This window comes from Alosa sapidissima, chromosome 12 (assembly GCF_018492685.1).
Source record: "Alosa sapidissima isolate fAloSap1 chromosome 12, fAloSap1.pri, whole genome shotgun sequence".
Classification (NCBI taxonomy): domain Eukaryota; kingdom Metazoa; phylum Chordata; class Actinopteri; order Clupeiformes; family Clupeidae; genus Alosa; species Alosa sapidissima.
Window position 1 is genome coordinate 25,806,121 of NC_055968.1, and position 26,882 is coordinate 25,833,002.

At 49.5% G+C, this 26,882-nt stretch overlaps 1 protein-coding gene and 1 long non-coding RNA gene across 2 annotated transcripts in view; one reads left to right on the plus strand and one right to left on the minus strand.

Annotated features, from left to right (window-relative positions):
* The window catches only part of LOC121724887, a 178,772-nt gene that overhangs the window by 28,326 nt on the left and 123,564 nt on the right, over positions 1-26,882 (plus strand). Inside the window, exon 2 of the long non-coding RNA XR_006035325.1 lies at positions 18,759-18,761. This is a non-coding gene — a long non-coding RNA (uncharacterized LOC121724887). The remainder of the gene's footprint in view (positions 1-18,758; positions 18,762-26,882) is intronic.
* The window catches only part of ncanb (neurocan b), a 106,208-nt gene that overhangs the window by 1,336 nt on the left and 77,990 nt on the right, over positions 1-26,882 (minus strand). Inside the window, exons 11-14 of the mRNA XM_042111758.1 lie at positions 17,150-17,263; positions 5,590-5,748; positions 4,475-4,557; positions 3,678-3,822 (exon numbers count right to left, since the gene is read on the minus strand). Of these exons, the coding sequence (XP_041967692.1) occupies positions 3,678-3,822; positions 4,475-4,557; positions 5,590-5,748; positions 17,150-17,263 (501 nt within the window). The remainder of the gene's footprint in view (positions 1-3,677; positions 3,823-4,474; positions 4,558-5,589; positions 5,749-17,149; positions 17,264-26,882) is intronic.

Below are 26,882 nucleotides of genomic sequence, written 5' to 3' on the forward strand. Positions count from 1 at the left end.
CTCGGGCTGTGTGGTTTTGTCCTCGGAGAGGCACATTGTCACTCTGTGTGTGTGTGTGTGTGTGTGTGTGTGTATGTGTGTGTGTGTGTGTGTGTGTGTGTGTGTGTGTGTGTGTGATGGGGCTACTAAGCGCAGTCTCCAGGGGGGGACACTCAGCACCTCCGAGAGGGCCAGCAATTACAGTTGACCGAGGAGCCCTCTCGCTAACACACAGACACACACACACACACACACACACACATACAGACACACACACACCAAGGAGCTCCCAGTGCAACCTCCTCCAAGGCCTGAGCCTTTTCACTCCTCCACTTCATCCTCCTGCTTTATCAATCTGGCCAGAGAAACCCAATGCCATTAACCCTGCAGAAGGATTTCACGGCACATTTGCAATCAAATTAATTCAGGCAGGAACACCCAGGGTTATCTGTCTCGCACACTAATCAGAGAATTTAAAAAGGGGGGATGGGGGTGGTCTAGGGATTGATCCGCAAAGGGGTGGTTGGGTGGGTGGGAAGGGGCTTTAATGCCAGCCGTGACCCCACCAAGGTGATGTGTGTGTCTCCCTTTGTCGGCCACCCTTGAGCACCCTTGGTGACGGACGGAGCCTCTTTGTCTGTGCGCACAGTGAAAAGGCTTGACCTTCTGTGCGGAGCAAGGCAGCCAAATGTCACCCTGAGAGATCCTACCACCCAAACAAAGTACCACAAGCTGGATCGATATCAGAGGAAGAGGCATGCTGGGGCCGAAGATTGCAGATAACTATAGATAGCCCACCCCCCTCCCCACCCCCACCAACCACCAAATAAATAACCCGACAGATAATCCATCAATGTCTCGGGCATCTTTTTTCTTTCCCGTTCGTCCGATTGATGTTTAAATCTGCAAGCTATTTGCACTTTTTGATGTAGCGATTGGTGGTGAGAGTTTTTTTTTTCCTCTGCTGCCTATGGCAGAAACAGAAAAAAAAAATGGCACGCTTTGAATTTCCACACAAGGCTTTTTGCACGGGGAAAATAGCAGCAGCATTTCAATAGATCAATATTCCCGGGGTCTCGGTGGGGCCACTCTGCGCAAGGGCAGGGGCCTGATATTTTTACACACACTGTAAATGCCTGCCAGGCAGCGGTCAGGGGTGATTTAGAGAGGCACCGGTGCACAGAGAGGGCTGCTGAGCCCACTCAGCACTTTGCATGGCCCACGGGCAGCCCGCCCATCCATCCATCCATCCGTCTGTCTGTCCACGCTGTAGTCGTCGACTCGTTCCTCAGGCTGCTCTTGCATCCGTGATTAGGTGCGGATGCAGCGAAAGGCATGTCCGACAGCGGCATAACAAATGCAGACAAAACACACGAGGGAGGGATGCAGGCGTATGGGCATGGTGCTGCCACACACACACACACACACACACACACACACACACACAAATAGTTTGTCTATTTAAATGTGGTCAGACACACGAGGGAGGGATGCAGGCGTAGGGGCATGGTGGAGAGGCTGCTTAGGAGATCTCCCATACTGTATGTGGTTTTTCAGGGTGCAGTGGGCAGGCCGTCAGTAGGGGCTGAAAGACTCGGGGGAGGAAGAGGAGGAAGAGGAGGAGGAGGGTGGAGACTGGGAGGGGAACTGTGTGGTGGAGGGGAGGAGGCAGAAGATGAGGAGGGGGGAGGAAGAGGAGGAGGAGGTCGTTGAGGAGATGTTGTGTGAGGGGAACCGTCTGCTGGAGGGGAGAAGGCATAGGATGAGGAGGGGGAGGAAGAGGAGGAGGAGGAGATGTTGTGTGAGGGGAACTGTCTGCTGGAGGGGAGGAGGCAGAAGATGAGGAGGGGGGAGGAAGAGGAGGAGGTCGTTGAGGAGATGTTGTGTGAGGGGAACCATCTGCTGGAGGGGAGGTGGGGCGGGAGGTTAGCAGTAGGAGGCCTCCAGAGGGCAGGCAGACAGCAGAGGGGCTGGGCCCCAGGACTGGAGCTTGGGCCCCGGGGACACACTGCTGGGGGGAGAGAGGGGATCTTTGACCAGCATGCAGATGTGCAGAGTGGCATATTCTGCCCTCTGTATCTCATCCTCTATCACACACTGTTTCTCCTTGTCTCTCTAATGCATATGAAACACACACATACACACACACACACACACACACACACACACACACACACAAAGAAGAAGAAGAATCAAGGGATCTGACACTAACTGCTCCATCATGAAGAACACATTTCCTGATTGGCCTGTATCCTGTGTGATTGAGGTGCAGCACAGTGCTGAATAGCAACCACACAGACCGTTCCCACTCTGACTCACTCACTCAGCCACCCGTGATCACACTGCTGATCTGAAGCACCTTTATCTGCCCCCAGTTACCGCAGATGACCTGGCCACACACACACACACACACACATACAACCAGGCAGGAGAGTACAGGGAGCCTGCCACTGCTTAGCAAACTATCAAAGGGCCAAACGCGGTTCACAATTAAGTCCTAAAATTAAATGGATGTTAAATGGTGAAGTAAAAGGTCATTTTATTTTAATGAGGTGTAAAAATACTTTTGGAAAATCGGATGTAGAAATGACCCACATGGGGAGGGTAATGCGGTCTGTGGAGACGACCATGCAGGGTTTGTGGGGGGAGTCGCGGGGGAGGCGCCCTGGTGTCAGTGGCAACGTTCCTAGTTCTGGGCGACCCACCTACGGCGTCTCAAACGTCGCTATTTTTACACGCACTGTCTGTCTGCTCCGTATGCAAATGGCAAGACAAGGGCAGCTTAACGAGCTGTTGGAAGAGCGCGGAGCCGTGGAGCTGGTGGCCATGGGGATCTGAGGAACTCTGGAGGAGTCGTCACGGAGACGGAGAGATGGAGGCGCAGCAAGGATCTCATCATGACAGCGCAGCCCAGCCTCTTGTCCAGCCCCAACACCCCTGCAGACCAACCTGAGCTCCCCAAACAAAAACAATGCTCTGCCAGGAGGGCTCGATGGCGTTTTATGCCCCTAACGTTGTCTTCCAGGCAGCGCTGCCACCGCTGACTTTTAAAGGGCACCTAACCCTAAACCTAACCCCAACCCTAACCCTAACCCTAACCCTAGTGCCTTCCAGGCAGCACTGCCTTAAAGACAACGTTGGGGGCATAAAACACCAAGAAACGCCAGGAGGAGTGTAGTCCACTCTGTCATGCTGAGTCTATGAGCAGGTGCTTACTGTATGTGTGCACTATCTGTGTGAGTGGGCGTGTGTGTGTGTGTGTGTGTGTGTGTGTGTGTGTGTGTGTGTGTGTGTGTGTGTGTGTGTGTGCGTGTGTGTGTGAGTGGGCGTGTGTGTGTGAGTGGGTGCATGAGAGAAAAATAGAATGAGAGAGAATGAGGGAGAGAATCAGAGAGAGAAACAACAGTGTGAGTGTGAGTGTGTGTGTGTGTGTGTGTGTGTGTGTGTGTGTGTGTGCGTGTGTGTGTGTGTGTGTGTGTGTGTGTGTATGTGTGTGTGTGTGTGTGTGTGTGTGTGTGTGTGTGTGTGTGTGTGTACATTCTGGATGTAAATGAGCTTTTGAGTGATGCTAAGTATTACAGCTGGATGCACTGATATCATCCATAACACAGAGTCAATGACTAGCTACTGTGCACTCTCAGCATCAGGCTCTGGTACAGTACAGCGGTAGAGAGGCTGTCCTGGCTCCCAGCGCTCACCTGTGCCTTTCTTGCAGATGTAGGGCAGGTTGTAGTTGCAGGGCACGTCGTTCCACTTGCCGTTCTCATGGGCTATCATCACCACACAGTCCTCGCCTCCCGCAAAGAAATTATCCGGTTGGTTCTCGCGCCAGTTCTCATATTGCTGCGCACAGTGGGGGAGGCAGGAGAGTCTCACAGACCGAAATCTTATACCAGACACACTCTGTTATACACTTCAGCACAAGCAAGTATCTTGTGCTTCTTTGTTTTATTTATCCTTGTATTATACAATGTCAGTTTATGGCATACTATGTAATTGTGTATAACACAGTTACACAGATTTATCATGATCTTCTTTTGTATCAATATGCAGTCAGAAAATAAACAGAGCAGTGAGAAAAGCTAAACATAATAAAAGAAGCTTATTAATTAATTTGCGCATTTGCAGTTCCAGTTTGTTGCTACTTTAATGTCACAGATGTTACTAAACAAGTTTGTTATGAATACATACTCCAGCCAAACTCCTCCTGACAGAGGAAATGTGACAACCAAGGAGGATTTATCACACTAGTCTCAATTACAGCACCAATCAACACGTTTTCTTATCAGCCCCAGTGATATGAGTTCAACCTGGCACATTGTTGATCAGGACATTGTCCCCAGATAGATACTGTATATTGAAAAATCTATTTGGCCCTGTGAGCTTTCAACAAATTACAATTGAGGTCCAAACTCAAATATTTAATCTTTGTGTTTGAGTAAGTCTGAAATAGACTGGCTGACGAGCTGGCAGATGGCATCCTCTGTGCACTCACCAGGTCCATGTTATCAGTCCACTGGAAATCCTCTTCCACAGTGCGGTCGTTCAATCCAATCCAGGTGTTATCATGACTCAGCCCTGATTAGGAAAGCAATCAAGTGCGCAAACAAACAAACAAACATGACACGACACTCTGTCAGACCAACGCAGGCTCAGCAGCAGCAGTTTACAGCAGAAACAGTGGCTCTGTTAGCCAGCTGAGTAAAACTCCTTGTGTCAGCACTCTTGCGGGTCCCGTCTCGAGCGGTCGGCCCGGTCCGATCCGGTGGGACCGCCGTAGTGCTGATGTTGTCACTCAGGCTTTCATGTCTCGACAGCAAGCTGCCACATCATCCTGACCATAATGCATTCATGAGATTTTTTGGGTGCAGTGTAATGGAATTTCAATCATCGTGTTACTGATTAACATCATTATGGGCTCCATTAATCTTCCTAATGGCTACGGCTCCCCCCTCCCCCCTTATTGCAGGGGTGGGGACGTCCATTTTCAAGGCAATTAAACCCACTTTTTTTTTTTTGGTGGGGGGGGGGGGGGGGGGGGGTTGAATTGTGCCACCGCTAGATGTGAGCAAAGGGTCTGAAATGGATAGTCCCTGCCAGTGCGATAGGGTCCTCCCTGTGAGAGAGACGGATTAAGCCACAACCCTGGGTGATTTCAGCAGCACTAATGCTGTTATCAGCGCCAGGCGACGGGGAGAGAAAAGTAAGCCCCCCCCCCCCCGCCCCCCTGTGGCCGAACAGAGCCCTTCTGGACACCTCAGTAAACCACAACTAATCAAACGCTGAATAGCAACGCTCAGTGGGGCAGGACGCACCAGGGTCCTGGCCACTCTCAGTGGAGCATGGGGCGCTCAGTGGCAGTGAGGTGGCGCATTCACAGAACAATGGCCACATACACAACTGTGCCTCTGAGCTTATGGTAGGTACTTGGAGAATACACTGTGGAAATGCATTGCCAACTATGAATGCACTAGTGAAGAGTCCCAAGATATCCTGTTGGCTGTTTCCTTCAATGTGTCAGTACAAATGTATCAAGAGAGTGATGACTATATTTAAGCATAGTGTATCCTATATTATTGACATGGTGAAGAACAGGAAGTGTCTGCCCACCATTGACAAACTTCTGTTCCTCCAGGGAGTGGATGCTGGCCAGGTGGCCGTTGTGCTCGCGGCAGTCCTTCTCCGCGTCCTCCCAGGTGTGCCGGTGGGTGAAGTACCTGTAGCAGTGGCCGTGGAACTTTCTCCAGTTGTGATCACAGCCCTCCGTGTCTGCAGAGGAGCAGAGATAGGAGAGAAAGTCTAAAGTTTGGGGGATTTGTGATGCCGACACAGAGCATAGGTTTCTGTCTGTCTGTTACACAGTATACACACTCACACACACACATACACACACACACACACACACACACACACAGAGACTCTCTCTCTCCCTCTCTTTACACACACACACACACACACACACACAGACTAATTCTCTTGACTCTCTATGACTTGTCAGACAGTCCTACCCCCCACCACCACCTAGTTCTCCGTAATGGTAATGCTCGGGCTGAACTCCTGCAGCTTGACATCTCTGCGCCAGTTTAATTTCCCTTCCTCTCTCTCTCTCTCTCTCTCTGTCTCTCTCTCGCTCCTGCTCTGTATTGCTCAGCCCCCACCCTCAGACACACACCCCCCCACACACCTAATCCACTGAGGCGTACATTATGAGGAAAAAGCTTAGCCGTACCACAAGCGCCTCTAATCTATTCAAATGACAACAATCCGCAGAAATGTCTTCCGCCGCCATGGTAGCTAGCAGCTAATTAAGCCCTGTCACCCCCCTGTCAGTGCGGTCTCTCATGCCAGCCCTATGGGGGGTGGAGGGGGGTTCTGGCGTGTCCCAGCCCAGACACGAGGGGGTAATCTGCGCCCCCCTCAAATGCCCTGAGTGGAGATGGGCAGGAGGGAGCGAAGGGTAAAGGTTTATCTGTCGGAGCCCACTGTGGGCACCTGATCTCTGGGAGAGAGAGAGGAGATCGCTTTAGGGAGCCCTTTTTCCTCCAGAAAATCTGAAGCGACACCAGTAAATTGGGCAGCGCAAATTGGGCCGTATGGAGCTCTGTTTAACATGCAGACAGCTGCAGGACGGGAAGCGGAGCAGGGAGTGGGGGAGGAGGCGGGGGAGGTGGGGGAGGTGGGGGAGGCCAGAGAGTCGTCACACACAGGGGAGAGGCTGAGGGCTGCTGAGGTACAATGTGAACATCGTCATCTCCTGATACCTGGCTCTCTCTGGCTCTCTTTCTCTCTCTCTCTCTCTCTCTCTCTCTCTCTCTTTATTATATACTCTCTTTCTATCACACACACACACACACACACACACACACACACACAAACACACACGCCCACACACACACTGTCTCTCTTATGCACTCTTTCTTTCTCTCACTCTCTATCGCTCTCTTTTCTCTCTCTCTCTCTCTCTCTTTCTCTCTCATATAAACACACACACACATACACAGGAGGAAAAAATGACAGCCCTTGATGAAGGGAGGCCACTGGCTGACCAGCCGCTCAATAGCTGGGATTTCACAACCCATTACTCTGCCGCCGCGCTCCGGAAAAACCCCAGCAGACGGCGGCGCGGCTCCAGCCAACTCTGGCTTTGAACGCGTGCCCTGCCCTCTCCGGCAGCCAGCTCTGCGCCACTGTGTTTGCACGCCAAGGTGCACATGCCGGAGGGGATTATGGGTAGACTGTGCGACGCATCTGCATAATGGGCACGGCGCCCCACTGTGGGCCTCGCGAGTGTGAGAGTGTGATGTGGGTCAGCCAGCTGAGCTGAGCTGTTGCCGCCGTGGTCTCCCAGCCGGCCGGCCAGCCACAACACCGGAGCTCTGCCCAATCTCTCACAGCACGGGGTCTGCAGGTTGAGGGCCTCGTATCAGCACGAAACATCAACATAAAAAAGACTATAATAGCCCAAGAGCCCATAAAAAGGAATACAAGCAATAGACCTTTTTATGGAGGGTAAAATCCACATAATGTTTATTAAACATAAAATCCCACTGTGCCAGTGTTGAGGTGGAAGGGGTGAGGGGCAGTTGTGGGGGTAATTCACCTCCTTTCTGCCACAGAGGGGAAAAACATGTCACCACCTCCTGACTAGGGAATGTGAAGATGTACCAAAGAGAGCAGTGCGATGTTCCATACTTGCGCTGAGAAGACAAGAGAGTCGTGACAGCTCGCGGAGAAAGCACTCTGTGCTCTTTGTAACAGTTTCCTGGCTGTTCCAGGGTCTCTCCGGTCTCCGCTGAGAGAAACAGATGAGATGACTCCTTGCCCCTGCTGTTGCTCACTGCCACCAACGAATCGGCTCTCTGCAGTCTAGCTGAGCTGAAAAGACACTGCATGCTCTACTCTCACAAACTGTGAGCCACTGCTAGGAATGTATGATGTGTTTGCCCGACAGTTATGATGAAGGCATCCAACTGGACAAATGGGATGATTGTGGAAGTTTTAGGGACATTTAAACATGTGTCCTCTCATCCGATTAGACTGGACTGTTCAGCTAGACAAAACACAGCTGCACTCTGTGCAGATCAAGTAAATAGGCACCTTCCCTGCCTTCTATATGATCACATTTTTAAACGCAATCATAGACACAGACGCATATATAACACATACATAAGCACACATATAGGCATGCATACTTGTGGAGCATAGAGTGGAGCACTAGCTTCCGCCTCCCTCCTTAATACCTTCCGAAACAGTTTGATTGCACAGCGGTTGGTACATTGTACTATAGTGGGAGGGCATCCAAGCTGGCAAAGACAAGCGCCGTTATCTCCCCAAAGCCAAGGGGAAATAGAGACACTGGAGCCTTTACAAGTTGCCGTGGGCAACACGCTGGCTCTCTGCCCGGACGGTGTGTCACGGAGCCGTGGGGTGGAGGAGGAGGAGGCGGTGGCCCGTTGTCATGGCACCTCGCTGCCAGGCCCCAGCCGCAACCCCACACGGCCGTGGGCAATGCCCCGGAAGAGTGGCACCAATGCCAGGACGATGGCGACACATGTAGATTAAGTGACATGATCAGCCATCGGCAAAAAGTGAGCCTTGGGGCTTTAGGAGACAAACGGATGCATTAGCAGGAACGGGGGAACACGACAAGAGACAGCTTCCTGTCTGAGTACCTACCCTTTTCACATCCTCCACTCGCCACCTCGATTCACCAACAACAACAACATCTCTACAGCACGATGAAGGGGGAAAGCGGAGGCTGGCTGCAACGGCACTTAGAGGAATGCGTGTTGAAACTGGGCCATGTGCAATCTGCCCATTTCTCCGCACGGCACCAGTCTCCCTGCCTCTCTCCCTCCTTCCCTAGCTGACGTTCCCTTTTGCTTAGGTATTTATAGTGTTTCCAAAAGGCTGCCATCGAAGCCAACACGTCGAGTCAGAGGCGGCGTTTGATTAATATTCCCGCCGACTGAATTAGCAGCGACTTAAAAATAAAAAAGGGCAAATGCCTGCGTCTGAGTGATTGGGTCATTTATCCACATCACAGCGTCGTGCTTCTGCCCTGTCCTTCTCAGAGCTGTGGTGAGCATTTCATGCGTTGATTTTTTTTTTTTTTTTTTGCTGTCTCACTTTGAGGGTGACTCTCTAAGATGATGACAAGATATTTTTTCTATCCCCACTGGAAAGAAAAATGGTGCGAGCTCTCTTTCGGCACACATTTTTGAGGGAAGGAAAATGAGGACAGTTGTTGTTCAAATAATTTCCGCAAAAAAAAGTACCTAATCCGGCCGACACGGAAAAGAAATCTAATCTGGGAAGATTACGGATGACAAAGGGACTGAGGCGGCCTCATTGCATCGAATTACCAACGGACATGACATTTAGGGAGCTGTCACAGGGAAGAAAAGTGAAGCGAATAAACGCGGTGGTGGAGCCAGAACAAAACGCATGAGACGGCCACTGCACCGCACAGCTCGCAGAGAGAGGGGGAGAGAGAGAGAGAGAGAGAGAGAGAGGAAGATGGAAAGAGAGAGAAATTATTGCCAGAGAGAGAGAGACAGCATGCAGCACATAAGGAGGCGTTTTGAGAGAGGAAAGATTACCTGACTGAAAGCATGCAGTGTGTATTTGTGTATTTTTTGTGAGTGTGTGTGTGTGTGGGTATGAAGGCAGAATCTTCTTAATACAAAGAAGCGCAGAGTTTGTGTATGTATGTGTGTGTGTGTGTGTGTGTGTGTGTTTGTGTGTGTGTGTGTGTGTGTGCAGGCCCGTCGCTAGAATGCAAGCAAACCAAGCCAGGGGTTGGCCAGGGGCCCCAAGACAACAACTGGTTAAGAATAAAATGCAACGACAACTGTGAGACAAACTGTGAGCGCCCCTTTAATAGTCAATGCAGTAAAGTGCAACGACACTGTTACCGGCAATACCGGGATCCCCCTCAAGGGGGCCTCTCTCAGTAGTCGCTGACAGCAGCCAGCCAGCCAGGTTCGTGATCTTTGCTGCCGCGAAAATATAAAACCTCGGCAGTGATAATGAAGTGGAGTTATGCGTCCGGAAGCCAGAAAAGAAAGAAGAGAAAGGAAGAAGATGACAAGAAAAAACAAGATAGTGGTAAGTGATAAATTACACTGGATAAAATAGCTCTATTACAAATGGTGCAATGTCGCAGCAGGAAGGCTAGCCTAGCAAAAAATGTTTATGTTAACTAGCTGCTACCTGCCTGACGGCCCATGCTGCTTGTAACAAACTAGAACAGTTAGTGCAACTTTTTTTTTCGAACGGACGGAATATGGTTACATACTGTAATATGTTTATTAACGGGATAAGGAAGACGCAGATCTGTTCCAGAATCACTGTGTCAGGATCTGGCCCGGACTGTTGGAGTTTGTGCCACCCTGGTGGCCATTTTGTGTATTGTCCTGTGTTTGTTTTTGCCTGTTCCCCATGTGCTTTGTGTTACCTGCCTGTCATCTGTCTTTGTCTCTGCCCCATCTCCTTATTTGCTCTGTGCTTCCTGTCTTGTTTGTTTTCCCTCCATTTCTGCCTCCTCACCTGTTCCCTGTTATTGTCTCGTTGGTTTCGTCCAGTCCTCTGTCTCTCTGTTAATTGCTCTGTGTATTTCTACCCTCCTGTTTCTCTGTTCCTTGTCGGATCGTCTCTCTCTGTTTGTCTAGTCAAAGTCCTGTATGTAAGTAAGAAATTCTTTGTTCAGAATGTTAAATTCGTGTTTAAAATAAATTCTGTTTTGTCTGTAAGTCTGCCTGGTTGAGTCTTGCACTTGGGTCCTCCTGCACAATCCTGACACACTGTTTATCGTATTTAATGACATAACATTGCTATAGCTTTGTAATAGGTTTTGATGAAAGTGGCATAGCTTCTCTGCTATACTAACTATTCGACCGTGATAATCTATTTACCAAATGGGGGTTAGGAAAACCCCACAATAAATTCCGTGCATCAAAGCAGACTGGAACATTCATGTCTAGTAGTATTCATGCACGCCAGCTGTTTACTGTCTTTAAAGCATCAGGTGCGTCTGTCTAATTTTCAAACAGCAGAATGCTTAAATGCTATGTTAAGCTACAAGTAGGCCTAGGTCAATGTATAACATTAGCTTGGGATGTTTTTACAGTAAGCATTGGTAGTTCTGAAAGCAGCTGCATCCCTTCTAAATATCAAAATATGGAAATGCTAACATATCTTTTCTTTCTCCCTCAAGGTGCTTTGCTTAAATTTCTCAGCCCTCAGGCTCTTCCTAAGGATACCTCCACTGATGAAGGTAGAGTGAATTTCTCTCACTGAGCTGAGCTGTTCCATTATGCTAGTGAAATGGTCAAACGTACTTCACAGATAATTTCAGATTTTTTTTCAATTATTTTCCCAGGTACACCATCAACTTCATCCTCCATTCATGAGGAAGAAGCTGACATTAGATTTTATGGTACGGTGGTGTTTTTGCAAATGTTCAAAACTAATGCACAGTATATATATGCAACAGCAGTATTTGCACTGTCAACATTTTTTATTTATATAAAGTGTGGGTGAACTTAAACTGTATGGCTATGCTGTGGTTCCTATAGGCTTTGCGTGCGGTGTCCATTTTGCTTGGGGCCCCCAAATTCCTTGAAACGGCCGTGTGTGTGTGTGTGTGTGTGTGTGTGTGTGTGTGTGTGTGTGTGTGTGTGTGTGTGTGTGTGTGTGTGTGTAGAGGATGGAGAGATGGAGAGAGTGAATGAAAGAAAAACAAAAGTAAAGAAAGAGCAGAGTGAAGGAGAGACAGGGAGGTGAGGGGAGGCAGACGGTGAGTGCTACCTCCAGATCCGTTTGTCTAATCCTTGCGGTGCGGTGGATGCTCCCGCACTCCGTCGAGTGAGCCGGCTCTTGTTAAGGCCAATTTGTGTCCACAGGACCAGCATTCTATCTTGCACTCACAGGCATGCTAGGTGAGTGCATCAGTGGGAGTGAGAGAACTGGGTTTGCGGGCAACCAATTACAGTCGGCGTTGCCCAGGAGAACCCATTAGACCAGACCCATGGTCAGGGTTCATCCCTGGTATTCTGCCAGGGCCGTGGAGGTCAAGATGAGCACTGGGATGCCCGGGAAACGGATGCCGACTGGGTAGAAGAGTGGGCCTGCTAGGGGTGGGGTGGTTGGGGGTTCTGGGAGAGGGGGAGCACCTTCAGTTGGCAGGATTGCTCTCTAGATTCCCTGTAACATCCAGCTGCCTCGATTGGTGCCAACTGCACCTATCTCACTGGGCGGCACATCTATCGCTCAACTTGTACCTGGACAGACGGAAGCAATCACTGCTGGAGAGCTCCTTCTAATTTGGCTTCGGCGGTGAATGTAAATGTGAAAGTATGGCAATTTATATTTCTTCGGATGCACACACGAACCCATAAAAGACAAGGTGGGATCCTTCGCCAAATCGACTTGGCAGCTGTGAGCAGTGGCAGCAGCAGATGGGGTAGCGAGAGCGATGCCTGCTGCATCTTCAGAGCGACAGCATCTGACTTCATTTTGAGGAGTTTGGGCCAGAAACTTCTAACAACAACAACAAACAAAAGCAAACAAACAAAAAAAACGAAAAAAAAAAAAAACGAGACAGACAGAAAACTTCTTCACCAACATCCGGGCCCACACAGATGCAGAGTCCCTGGAGAGCGAAGGCTGCGGCTGAGTTACGGCACACACAGGAGGCCTCGTCGGTGACAGCCGGCAGCAGCACGGCACGGCACAGCCCAGCACAGCCCTGCACAGAGCAGCTCAGCTCAGCTCCGCTTCACCTCCCTCAGCGGGCCGCCCTGGAGCTTTTATTCTCGTCACGCGTCTCCTCCTCTTGATTTGTTATTACAGTAAATAAATCTTCATTAGCGTTAATAGTGTCTAACGACCCAGAGGACGAGTCTGAGTGAAGCTGCCGTTACAAGAAGCACATGGCTGGCTGATGGCTGGCTGGGGAGGAGGACAGGTGATCCCGGTGCTTTGCCTCACGCGCCGTGTCCTCTCACAGGTTACACCTGCATGTGTGTGTGCCACCGCAGTCCACAGGGGTGGGCACAGGGGACATGGACAGGGCAGCTGAGTAACTGCGCAGGCCAGAGTGCCAGTTCCCAGTAATGAGCTTGACCTGAACTGAACTCTGTTTAAAATGACGCAGTTTGGGCGAGAGCTGCACTGGAGGCCATGCCTCGTCTTGGGGCTAAATTAAGCCAAAAAAAAAGAGGGAAAGAGTGGGAGAGAGAGAGAGAGAGAGAAAAAGAGAGAGAAAAAGAGAGAGAGAGAGAGAGAGGCCAATGGGAGTGCGGCCCTATCGCCCTGGTCTAATGTGTGCACTCATGTTCCCATCAGAGCCTCGCAGCAAATCACTTAACACCTGAAATGACTGTCAGTGTCAATAAGACACAGGCACTTTAGCACAGGAGACTGTTTCCCTGAATCACTTTCACACATCGGTGAGAAAAAATAAATATTTCACAGTTATGTGACTGCGTCGAGCAGATACAGGAAGGTATAGAACTAGACGAGAGAGAGAGAGAGAGAGAATGAGAGAGGGATATTGAGTGAGAACATAGAGAAAGGAGAGAGGAAAGAGACAGAGTGAAAGAGAGAGAGACAGATTTGGAGAGGATGTGAGTGACTGTCTCAGAGTGTAAGCCCAGTCTGCATTGTTCCTGGGCTCAGTAAGCCGCAGTAAGACCCACACTAATAACCTCCCAGGCCCACTGAAGGAGCAGCACACTAGGGATTAGTACCTTTATCACACCCCACTCCCCCCTTCTCTCCACTAAATAAATATTTATGCTATGGCTATGGAGACAGCAGTGAGCGCGCATGCAGAGAGACATTAACAAAGCCATTGCATCTCTAGCAGTGTGGCATAAACAGCATGAAACGGGCTCCTTCCAGATAATCGTTGTGCAAACGCTTGGGATTAATTAACCACACATCTCTATAACTGTGGTTTTCATTCGATTTGTAAACTGTTTGTTCGGGAGAGTGAGTGGAGGATGTGCTCGTTTTTTTTTTTTTTTCCCTGTCTCCTTCTTCTTCGGCTTCTCTTTGGCCACTTTGGGATTCCTTCTTTCAAAACAATTTTTTTTTTCCCTGATGATTAACTGGACTGGTAAAAGGAAGTAGGGAAAAAAAAGAGAAGCACTGTGGACTGTCAGCTCTGCCGACAGCGGTGAAATTGCCAGCTGCTCTTCACGGTGCTTGGGAAGCTGATGTGCTGAGGTAAGCAGCAGCCGCATCGGTGGCGACGGCGGAGAGCTTTTTGGAATCGGGATGACGGGCAATAAAAGAACCATCACTCCCGAAAAGTGTGTCAGCGAGCGAATATGAGGATTTACGCGCTGAAATGTCGAGACGCCAAAAAGCAGGCGGACGTCTTCTGTGCGGATGGGGACGGGGTAGGGCATGATGGGAGATGGTGGTGGGGGTGACGGGACCTTCTGCTACATGAGTAAACAACCCCCCCCAACACATCACAGCTCTGTAAACACTGAGTTATTAATGTCGTATGTGGCTGACACGAACTTGCTTTAGCAGCATCTCAGTACGTTATTAATATCATATGTGGCTGACAAAACTTTCAGAACATCGCACTGTGTGGGTGACTCAATGTTCTCTTGAACTGAGGTGATAAATTACACAATACCGAGAAAAAGCCACCGCAATCCCAAACACACTCTGTGATCTATTACTAGTACATTCTAAGGCTATACTGCCTCTTCGACAAACGACAGCATATGGCAGCTTATTGGTACCCTATACAAGATAACGCGCTTGGTATGGAAATACTCCTATGCTTTAGGGTCAAATGAGTCTCTGGGTGTTAATATCAGTCGATGTGCCGTTGTGGTCATCCGATAAGTTTGGCAGGGAAAGTTATCGACAGTGGTCGGGGTCTCCATGGAAACTGGTGGAGGAGAGGCAAGCATCAAAGGGGAGAGCGATGCCGCTCTGATGAGAACAGGCAGGCCTTGAATCACATTACATGGGGCACCGAGGAAGCAAACAAATTAACCTGACACACAGGCCCGGGCGCCTTTGATCACGTTAATCAAAGAGGAACGTCTGTTTGTATGTTTATACAATGACATCACTCAGTCATGCACACACACCCACACATAAAGACATGCACACACACACACACACACTCTCTCTCTCTCTCTCTCTCTCTTTCTCACAAACACACACCATGTGCATACACACAGGCATACAGTAGTAGGTCTCAGCATGTCACATACAATCACAGGCAATCACTCACACAAATGCACACTCATGTTCACACACACTCACACACACAAAACATCCATCCCAGTAGTAATGATGAATCCCATGGCGAATTCGCTGTGCCTAGTGGGAGAGCGCGGCATATCGTCCTTCAGAGTGAACTCTGGCTGGATGTGCCTGCCACATTTTTGCCAATATTTGCTCCCTAACTCATTTATTCTGCTGCTTATTCCACAGGCGGCAGCGAGAGAGAGGGGTGGAGGAGGTGGCGGTGGGTGGCGGGGTCGCTCTGCCCTGCTGGCCCAACTGAAGCATGAAGGCAGTTACGCAGCAGGGCCCCACTGCTCCCGCTTTGCACAAAACAAAGAGTGTGAACACAGCATGGAGCTGGGGATTTTTTCCCTGTTGTTGTTCATTTTAAATCGCACCCCCTGCATGTGTGAGTGTATGTGAGTGTGTGTGTGTGTGTGTGTGTGTGCTTGTGCATGTGCGCGAGTGTGTGTGTGTGTGTGTGTGCTTGTGCATGTGCGCGAGTGTGTGTGTGTGTGTGTGTGTGTGCTTGTGCATGTGCGCGAGTGTGTGTGTGTGTGTGTTTGTGCTTGTGCATGCGTGTGTGTGTGTGTGTGTGTGTGAGTGTGTGTGTGTTTCCTCTGGGAGCTGTCGGAGCAGGCGGAGAGTAGGTATGATGGGGGGGAGGATCCTGGGAAAGGTGAGTCTTGCTCCAGTAGAGCGCTGACCACCGGTCAGAGTCTCCCTGGGTACACCGTGGCTTATGCCTCCATCTTCTCTTTCTCTCTTTCTTTATTCTTCCTCCCCCTTTCTCTCGCTCCGCTCCTCTCTTTTTTGCTTTTTCCTACCCTGTCTGTCCTCTGTCTGATTCTCATTAACTCATTTTATATCCCTCCCTCTCTCTTCCTCTTTCTCTCTACTTCTCTCTCCTTCTTTGTCTCTCTCTCCCTCCCTCTCTCTCCCTCTCTCTCTCTCTCTCTCTCTTCTCTTTCTCTCTCCCCCTTTGGCTGGGCTGAGGGATTGATTGCTCATGGCTCATTACTGCTGGGTTAGACCTCAGGGTGAGGGTGAAAACAGGGGTGTACACATACACACAACCTACAAAAACAAAAACACACTCACACGCAACCTACAAACACACACACACATAAACAAACATCATAACCTCACAAACACACACACACACACACACACACACACACACACACAAACATCATAACCTCATACACAGCTACATAAACACACATAACCACCTACACCTACACACACATACTGTACACACACTACAACCATCCACACATACTTTCCCATCAACCTGACATGTACACACAGACAAAAAAACAACACACACAATCCACACACACACACACACACACACACACACACACCAACATCATAACCTCACACATAACCACCTACACTTACACACACAAACCATCCATACATAATTTCCCCACACATATTTTTTTGTAAAAAACAACACGCGCACACACGCACACACACACACGCATGCACGCACACGCACGCACACACACACACACACACACACACACACACACAGCTCATTCAGGGCTGCACTCTGACTAAATGAGGTCTGCTTTCACCGAGACGCAGCCACTGAATCCAGCCGGCTCCTGGGCTTGGCACCTGGTCCAGCCGTCTCCCCGGTGCTTATGCAGAGCAGCGCCGGTACAGCGGCAACAACAGCAGCAGCGGCGGCGGCAGCGGCAGCTGCAGATATTAATTTCCGCTCGCCTCTAACAGAGGCCCATTAATTCAGTGGAAGGATTCGCTCGGTCTCCAGAGGGACTCCTCATTTAGACGGCCCAGCTGGGAGTCGGCCCGGCTGGCTTTCCAGGGAAACTCCGGAGGAACGGATCGAGATCTGGGGGAAGGGGTGGGGATGAGAACTCGCTCGCCTTACCTTTCTCACACGTGGCTCCGCCGTAGCTGGGCAAGCACAGGCACACGAAGGAGTTGATTTCATCGATGCAGGTGCCGCCATTTTGACACGGGTTCGACTGGCAGTCGTCGATATCTGTCGTGGGGCAGGGGGGTGGGTGAAAGGGGGAGCAAAAGGGAAAATCTTTTAGAAATGGGAATCTGACGGTGGTGCAAATTGCCTGTCACTTTCACTTATATGACAGACTAGTGGCTAGCCCCTCTTTTGGAGAACATCTGAGGCGTTTTTGATGAGGGGTAATTAAAAAGATTGATTTGTCCCGTCATGGAGCCGGTCTAAGAGGCAGTGGACCAGATGATCCCTCCTGCAAGGCACCTCTGGGGTGGAGACTTTTCCCTTGATAACACATAACAACATCTGCCACACTCTTCAGCATTACACATACGCTTTCACATCTCCTGCATATTACAAGCCACACACATACACATACACACACACACACACACACACACACATATATACACACACACACGTACACACACACACGTACACACACACCTCAGGGTCCTCCATGCTGCCCAAAACAGACAAAGAATATTTGTGGTCTTGTGCATACATATGAAAAAACACAAATACACACACATGCCACACACACACACACACACACTCACAGAGTTTCTCATCTTGGTCTCTCGTCTTTTTTCTTGTCTCTGTTTCGTATGTTGATCTGGGCCGCAGGGTAAAATCAATGGAAACTCAGCTGGCATCCTGTGCCCCAGGAACCCCCCCCCCCCCACACACACACACATCCCCCACCCACCCCCCGCATGCCTGGGAATCATCTCATATCTTCAGGGCAGCAGTGAAAGTTCAGAGGTGAGCTGGGGGATCAGGCCTTCAACCAACCCCCTCCCACCCACCACCACCACCACTCACTAAGAGATGCTAACTCTGCAGCTTGGATTAATGAGCTTCAAGAGCGAGTGAAGAGTGTTTGAAATAAAAGACGTGCTTGTTCTATCAAAGCCATGGCTGGATAAAAAAAAGAGTACTACTGAGTCGAAAGATCAAGAGTATTAGTTCAAGAACGGGTTATCACGTCTAGACAATGAATCAATGGATTGGAGCAAGGTTTTACAGCTTACGATCATATCTAGTGAGCAGAGTCAGCTATAACTCCCTCTTACAATAATTCTGAGGCAAAAGCTTTTCGTAAAATGGCTGTCAATTTTCAGCAGTTGCATAGAGAGCTGAATATGAAGATAAAGCACCTGAGATCCAACCAACGGATCCATCTCCGTAAATCAATCTCTGGAACTTTTTCTATCAAAACAATCATTGCCGAATCTCTGTGACAGGAGACACACGAGAGACATCAAAAACCATCCGTCTCTCCACGTCCGCATCTGAGGCTGGCCAGTGGAGGACCGGATGATGAAAGACTGACAGCGGCGACGTCTGACGGATGCCACGCTGGAGCTGTCAGCGTGCGGAGGGCCTGTCAGGAGCACGTAGTGGACGTGGTGGCCGAGGGATTGATAAGGGGCCACTGCTGGGGTTCAGAGAGGCAGGCTGGCGGCCTGGAGCTCAGCCCCCCGCGGCTCCCTGCGGCTCTCTGCCCTGCTCTGAGCTCGTCTCCTCTGGCAGCAACAGGGCGTCCATCCAGCTCCCTCTCCATGTCAGGAAGTGCGTCAGTTGCGCTCCGTTAAATCTCTGCATAAATGCACGTGCACAAGCAAAGCTGCTCAAGGCTTAGAGTCGCCAGATCAAATGGGTGGAAACGCAACATTACCAACTCCAAAGCTGCACTGAATTAATTAATTCTTTGGAACAGCCAGAGATTGTGAGAGCGAATTCCATTATTTATCCTTCTTTGGATGTGAGAGTTGATGATGCATAGGATGAGTAATAAATGTTGCATTACATTGGCACATTAAAAGTTTATGTTTGTGTCATGTTACGGTATGCTTTGTTCTGGTACATATTTCATATGCTTTAATACTGGAGCAGACACTGCACTTGCTATGCACTTGCTGCCAGGCTGACTGGAGCTGTGCTATCTCACAGTAAAACCTGAGCCCAAGGCTCCTTTCCCTGGCACCGTCCACAGGGCTGGAGGCTGCCAGGCTCTCTGGGCATCGCTGTCCACCACAGCAACTCATCCCTCTCTGGCCTGGCTGGCGGCTCCAGGACACCAGTCTGCAACCAGCTCCCAGAGTCCCAGAGTCCCCAGGCATGGAGAGCATGTGCCACTGACCAGGTGGCGTCCACGCTCCAGCCAAGCCAAACAGAGACCGGCCGGCGGACGGTGCCCAGAGATGGGTGGCGATTGGCGAAGCTGAGCAGGAGCTCCGGAAGAGGGCCCTTGTCTCTCTGGCAGCAGCCTGGTCGTTTGCTAACCCACGCAGGGGCACGTCGGCGCTGGCGCGGCTGACCAGAGGTTTTATTTTTTTTCATCTCATGTTGGTCAGATTTATGTTTTCAATTTAAGCCACTGCCAGGGCATTAGTAAACCCAGGGCCAATAAAATGTAAACAGCGGTCCCCTCTCTCTTATATAAATGGGACCTCAAACGCAATCAACAACTTCACAGCAATGAGCTGCCATGGCTCCTCAAGAGGGCCAAGAGTCCAGTGAGTAGAAACCAATAAAGGCAAAAAGTATATAAATAAATAAACAAATAAACCAAATAAATAAATAAAACAAGATCAATATCAAAGCCAAGGACTTTCTCTCAACAACATCCCAATCGGCACAGAAGATATTTTTTTTCTCTGCTGCTGCCGTCTCTACTGGGATGTTTTTTTTTATCATTGTACTCTGGGGTGTAGACTTTTTAAAAGATTAAAAACGTAAACGGCACTGACACAAGCAGACAGCTCTCATTTGCCATGCAGGGCCTGTCATGGGGTTCAGTGGAGGCGTGTCTCATCTCCGCAGCTGTCAGGATTAGTGGCTCCTCACCCCCGTGCGCTCATCAAAGCCCCGGCCTGCCACGCCGCTCACAATGCACGCGCTAACATCTATCTCAAAGGCTGAAGGGGACACTTCGCTTGGCATGGAAAGACTCTCGGCGAATAGTTTCTCTATCCTGCTCTATGCCTCTTTTTTTTGTGGCAGGGTGGGTGGCGTATTTACATGTGAAGATCTGCGAATCGTCAAAAAGATGTGTCCTATTTAGTTTTTTTTTTTTTTTAGGGGGAGACAGTTGGGGGGAATCTTTCCTAGAGGATGGAAGCTGAAAGTTTGGGTATTAGGACAACGCAAAAAAAACCACTTAGAATGCCAGAAGGCTCTTAAGATTCCCTAAGCGGTTCAATCAGAGGAGTCACTGGCAGCCAGAGTTGTGCCCAGCTTAATGGCGTCTCTGAAAGAAAGCATTGAAATTCAGCTCAGTCTCTGACATTATTTTATTACTGTTTAGCGGTTGAAGGATAAATTGCTGGTGGGAGTGGTGGGTGGGGTGTGTGTGAGTGAATGTGTGTATGTGTGTGTGTCCTGTTGCTGTTGATTGTCCCCCCCCCCCCCAGTAATTACTTTGGCAAAATGTGAATAGTCACTTCTTTTCAATAAAAAAAGCACTTTATGGGAGAGGAGTGTATGACTGAGAGACTAGCAGGGAGGGAGGGAGGGAGAGAAGGAGGGAGGGAAAGACAAAGATGCACACGAGAGGAGTGACTCAGAAACAACAGAAGCCCATTTCCCTGGATACAATTATTCGCACATCCCACGTCCTTAATGATGTTTAATAGCCAAAGTGCACACAGGAGGAGACAATTGAACGAGGTCCTTTTGCACAGATAAAACGGCCGAGATAGTCTTGAGCAGACACATGGTCTCCTAAGACGTTCCGATCTGATGCGTCACCCGCCACCACCGCCGAGCTCCTGTCAACAGCCTTCAGAGCCACCTGAAAGCACAGCTTGTCACCCGCCTGAGCACAAAAGGGCTCTTGCCAGGAAACTAAATGCCAACACTTCCCAGATCAAATACTGTTTTGATCAATTAAACGGAGCCTGTGAACTCCAAAATGTCAATGAGAGCCGAATCAGAGCGGGAAGGAGCCAGCATCGGGACGTCAGCAGACGGACGTGATGCAGACACGAGGCAAAAGGCCACACAGGTTTGGATAGAGGCAGTGGAAGGCACAAGACAGCCCTAATGTTTTTTTAAAAAAAAGAGCCATCGGTGCAACACTGACATTTGTCTTTGTTAGAATAGCTCAGAAGACATGATTGCCACCACGTCCCCCAAGACCCATACCACTCACGTTGCCAAAGCACATGCATATGGCAGTTCAATACAAAAACACTCCATCATTGGCAGCTCTGGGTCTGTCACATGGTCTCCTGTCTCCTGTCTTGTGAGATGGACAGATGCAAAGCAGCGAGGGGTGTGAGTGGCTATTCATTTTTCAATGAGCTGCTTTGAACAAAGACTATCATTAGACTGAATCTATGCCAGGGCCAATTCTCATTGAACCAAGAAAACAACCCATTTGGCTATTATCTGTTAATTATTCCCACGTTAGAGCAAAAGTGGACACGTCTAAGTGGATTTGGATGCTGCAGACAGGAAAACTTTCTGCAGTGCACTGACCTCATCTCATCCCTCGTGGCCCTTACAGTCTGGCTGGTGTGGAGGGGGACAGCCAGCGGCTGCCTATAGGTCATGCGGTGTGGAGCCGTGTGAGTGGTGTATGTGTTCCCTGGGCGGTGTGCGTCTGGGGTAGACAGGCGGAGGTGAGCCCCACTGACAGGGCTAGTGCAACAACACCAGGAGCATTGCAAAAGCTAATGAGCGGAGAGATGTCATAACATTTCACACTGCCGGCCCTCACTTCTGACAGCCCCTCTATTCTCTCTCTGAGTGCTTGTGTGTGTTTGTGTGTGTGTGTGTGTGTGTGAGTCAGTTCTTGTGAATGTGTGTGTGTGTGTGTGTGTGTGTGTATGTGTGTTGGAGAGGTCAAGCTGGCTCTTTCAAAGCAGACTGCTGGAGAAGGCAGCCAGGGAGAATGGCGCTCGGGGGGCTCAAAGGCCTCGGCCTCCCAGTGCTGTCAGCTCCACTGCCAGCTGGTCAGTTGAGAAGACATGTGTGTGTGTGCATGTGTGTGTGTATGTTTTTGTGTGTGTGCGCGTCTGTGTGCGTGTGTGTGTGTACGTGCGTGCATTTGGGTGTGCGTGTCCCCCCATCCCCCCCCCCCCCCAACCCCTTCCTGGCACACAATCAACAAACTCAAGCTGTGCCCGTGCGCCCATGGATCAGCGAGAAGGTGATGAGGGGTGGCGGCGCGGGCACAAGCCCTTTCCTTCTCTTAAAGACACATGGCGGCCATCTCCTGGAGCTGAGCTGGCGCCGGCGTGATAAGCGTCTGGAGTCGGAGGAGGTGCTCGGGAGGTGAGGGATGAGCCGGAGCAGAGATGCAGCTCGGATGGCAATGTGGAACACATCCCCCAGGACAAGGAGGCTGTGTTCTCTATTTTATTCTTTTCTCTTTTTCTCTCTCAGCCTTTTTGTACCTCTCCCTCTCTCCCTCTCTCCTTCTCCTCCCTCCCTCCCTCTCTATCTCTTCCCCTGAGCCTGTCTTTAGCATCCACTCTTATTATTAATGATGCACTTTATAAGGAATACATTTTTGTTCCCTTGTCATAAACATTTAATTTATCCACAGGAGAGCTTTCGAAATTATTTTTGAAAAACTTACAGTGCTTACTGTACTCTATGGTTCTACACCTGCAGCTCAGAATTCCTTTAAGTTAGGCTGGCATGCACTGATGTTTTGTTTATTTTGACAGAGGTGGGTCTCATCTGAGTTGAAACTGAGTTGAGTTGGAACAAGACAAGTTTTCAATTCACTGGAATCAGTTTGGTGCCACTAGCAAGCAACTCAGAAACAGGTCATGAAAGATAAGCACGAATGCCCCCTGCACACACAAACACATGCACACGCACACACACTCACATACACGCACACACACACACACACACACACACACACACACACACACACACACTCACTCACACGCACGCATACACACGCACACACACTCTTAGGACATTGCAGACGGGCACCTGACTCAGAGATAATGGAGCAGTAAACCTCTAAGTGCTCATTTCTCAGGAAATCAATTTGGACCTCATGTTTATGGCATCATTCAGTTTGCCCCTTTTGCCATTTCCTCCTGCATGTACAATAACACCTTTCGATAACACGGCTTATGGGCTTGTGTGTATAAATCACTGTGCACAGCACACTGGCCACAAGAGCACTTACTCTTCCTCCACCTGTGCTACTTTGGTTGCTGGGTAAAGTGCACTGCAGGCGACTTGAGGTACCTGTGTGACTATCAGTATTTCCAGTCTTCCAGGAACAAGGGCATCCAAGAACTCCTTAAGCAGGTTTTTAAACTCATTTAAGCTCCCATGTTATCTTAAGGGAGCACATATTGCTAAGGTCTAGCACTTTTCCCACATCAACATAAAACGATGCATTTTAAGGTGCAATATTAAATATCCTCTATTTACAAAATTGCATTCCTATGCATTTTGTTCTTTTGTTTTTGGACTTTTTATTGCATTTGCCTATATTTGTAGTAAATACATGTAAATAAATGCAAAAAAAAAAACAAAACAAAAAAAACAAAACAAAAAAAACAAAGAGCCCACACAGAAACAGTGTGCACAGAATGAGCATTAACAATAGTCTTTTCCTGGCCTTTCAGAACGCTGTTACTATGGTGCTTTTAAAAAATATTTTTGACAATAGAATCAACATATTGCACAGTTGAATCCATAGCTGTGAGGTAATATGCTGAAAGGGCAAGATAGTGCCTTCTGTTAAAAAGTTTTAGACCTCAAAAGTCCTTGAAAGTTAATGAGCAGTTCTTTGTTTGTCTTGTTGTGATTGCATGAGTATGAAGACATGTAAAGTCTGAAAAAAAACATCAAATGACACGCACATGTCTTTGGTGTGTGTGTTTGCTGTCACTAGTGTGTGTGTGTGTGTGTGTGTGCGTGTGTGTGTACGTGTGTGTGTGTGTGTGTGTGTGTGTGTGTGTGTGTGTGTGTGTGTAGGTGTGCAGCATGTGTGTAGGTGTGCAGCGTGTGTGTGTGTGTGTGTGTGTGTGTGTGTGCATCCTCATTAATCTGGTAATGTGTTTACCACTCGGCTCATTCTCATGCAGCGGTGGAGGAGCGTGTCCTTTACTTCTCATTGCCAACAGGAGTCTGCAGAGAGGAAGGGGCTCCAAGTTGATTGAGCGACTTAATGTTGGGACAGACTATCTCTCTCTCTCTCTCTCTCTCTCTCTCTCTCTCTCTCTCTCTCTCTCTCTCCTTCCTCTATTTATCCTTTTATTGTTGTGATGCTCTCTCTTCACTCATCCTTTTTCTCTAATCATTCCTGTGCCCTGTATTTCTCTGCAGCTTTCTTTTCTTTTGTTCTCTCTCTCTCTCTCTCTCTCTCTCTCTCCATGGGGTTGGAGGAGCAGTCTGGCTGAGAGTGTTTCCAATCAGGGTGGCCGGAGGCTGGAGAGAATGGCGGCTGATTGGGGCGCCTCCATGTCTGCCCCTGTGATCTCCCAACCTGACCGGCAGCGCCGCGGGGGGGTGGTGATACTGTGGGTCTGAGGTGGTGCGGGGGTGGGGGGTGACTTAATGAAGCGTGGGCGGGCAGGCAGGGCCAATCACCCTCCTTAAAGAGCAGCACGCAGTGCCCGCAGTCCCGGACATCAATCACGGGGACACACTCGAGTGTGACCGCCTACAGACTGCCCTCCGGGTCTGCGGCTCCGCCGCAGCAGCCCTCCCACCCCCTCCCTCTGTTCCCCAGGGCCAGCTTCGCCTCTCGCCTCTCCCTGGTACCCACGTCCCCGCCAGAGCCCAGCTTCTCCCCCATGCTCTCTCTCACTCTCTCCCCTGTCTCTCCAGGAGCTCCAGAATCAGAGGAGGAGATGGAGGAGGAGGCCGCCGGCCCACAGATATTAATAGCCCCGGCTTCATGAATCTTTCAAACTCAATTACGTGTCCTGAAGTTGATGTAAAGGAGCCCAGTATGTGCATTCATTAAGACACTGGGAAGCTGTGGGGATTTGATTTGGCTCCATAAACACAAGCTCCGCCTTCACCAAAGATCATCCTTGAGTAGATATAGATATGAGTGTGTGTGTGTGTGTGTGTGTGTGTGAGTGCAGTGAGTGTGTGTGTGTGTACAAGAGGTAGGGTTATCTGTGTGTTAGTGTGTATGTGTGTGGGTGTGCATCAGTGCGTGTGTGTATGTGTATGTGTGTGTGTGTGTGTGTGCACGTGTGTGTGTGCGTATGTGTGTGGGTGTGCATTAGTGCGAGTGCATGTGTGTATGTGTGTGTGTGTGTGTGTGTGTATGTATGCGTGTGTGTGTGTGTGTGTGCGTGTGTGTGTGCGTGTGTGTGCGAGTGTATGTGTGTGTGTGTGTGTGTGTGTGTGTGTGTGCATGTGCTTGAGAGTAAGTCAGGGCAATGGGTGGATGGAAGTGCACAGCACTGCATAGAGAGAGGAAATGAAATGTATTAGTGGAGAGGAGGGCCACAGGGCCGGCGGCTTGTTGTCACCCCCATCTCTGCAGCACACTGCAATTTCTACACAGCCTCTGTGACAAATAACAACACGCTGGAGGGGAGAACGCTGGAGAGAGAGAGAGAGGGAGAGTGAGTGATGGAGAAAGAGAGAGATGGAGAGAGACAGAGAAAGAGAGAGATGGAGAGAGAAATAGAGATAGAGAGGGAGACAGAGAGAAACAGAGAGAGAGAGATGGCGAAGAAGTAGAGAGTGACTGACATAGAAACACAAAGAACTGGTGAGGATTAGGATGCTGTAAACAGAAAATAGGAAATGAAATGTGAGCACACACCAGTCTGTCAAACACTAAAGCACTCAGGCATAGGTGTCTATTGCACAGGCTGCAGCAACAGCGCCGTGGAATCTATTTGGTGGGATTTGTGAGCCTGGCGGCTTAAAAGAGAAAAATAAGAAAGTTAGAAAAACAATGACAAAAAAAAAAAAAGAGTCTTGTTTCAGCTGGGTGTTGCTGAGTGTGTTTAGGCTACGTGATCAAGACTGTTTGAGTCCGAGCAGGTCTCCAGAGCTCCATGAGAGGGCCTCTGCTCAGCTCTTTCGCCCCCGGCAGTGGGCTCAGGGGAGCAGGGAGGACAGGGAGTCCGCCAGCCTCCGCCCGCAGCGGCTCTCCACACAGAGCTGTTATCCCTCCTTATTTAGCCACTGAGGTGAGGGGTGGAGAAGGAGAGAGGAGATAGAGACAAAGAGAGAGAGAGAGAGACGGAGAGAGGGACACAGAGAGAGAGAGACGGAGAGAGGGACAGAGAGAGAGAGAGAGACGGAGAGACAGAGAGAGAGAGACGGAGAGAGGGACAGAGAGAGAGAGGGAGACAGAGAGAGGGACAGAGAGAGAGAGCGTTTGAGAGAGACAGCTCCCAATCATTTCGCCATTATCCCTCTTCCAGGCACAAGGCAAGGAGGACAATTTGCTAAAGTCAGCTACCCCCACACCTGTAACACACACACACACACACACACACACACACACACACACACAGTAAAAGTGTGACGCTACCCTGCACAGTGTGTTGGTCAGAATATAAAGTACACACAAGAGGCACAAACACATTTTGGTCTCCCAAATTTAGTTTATGCCGCCATCAAAAGTAATGTGAGAAACAAGGATGCATTTTAATGCTGTAGTCTGTTTCAGAAGGCAACA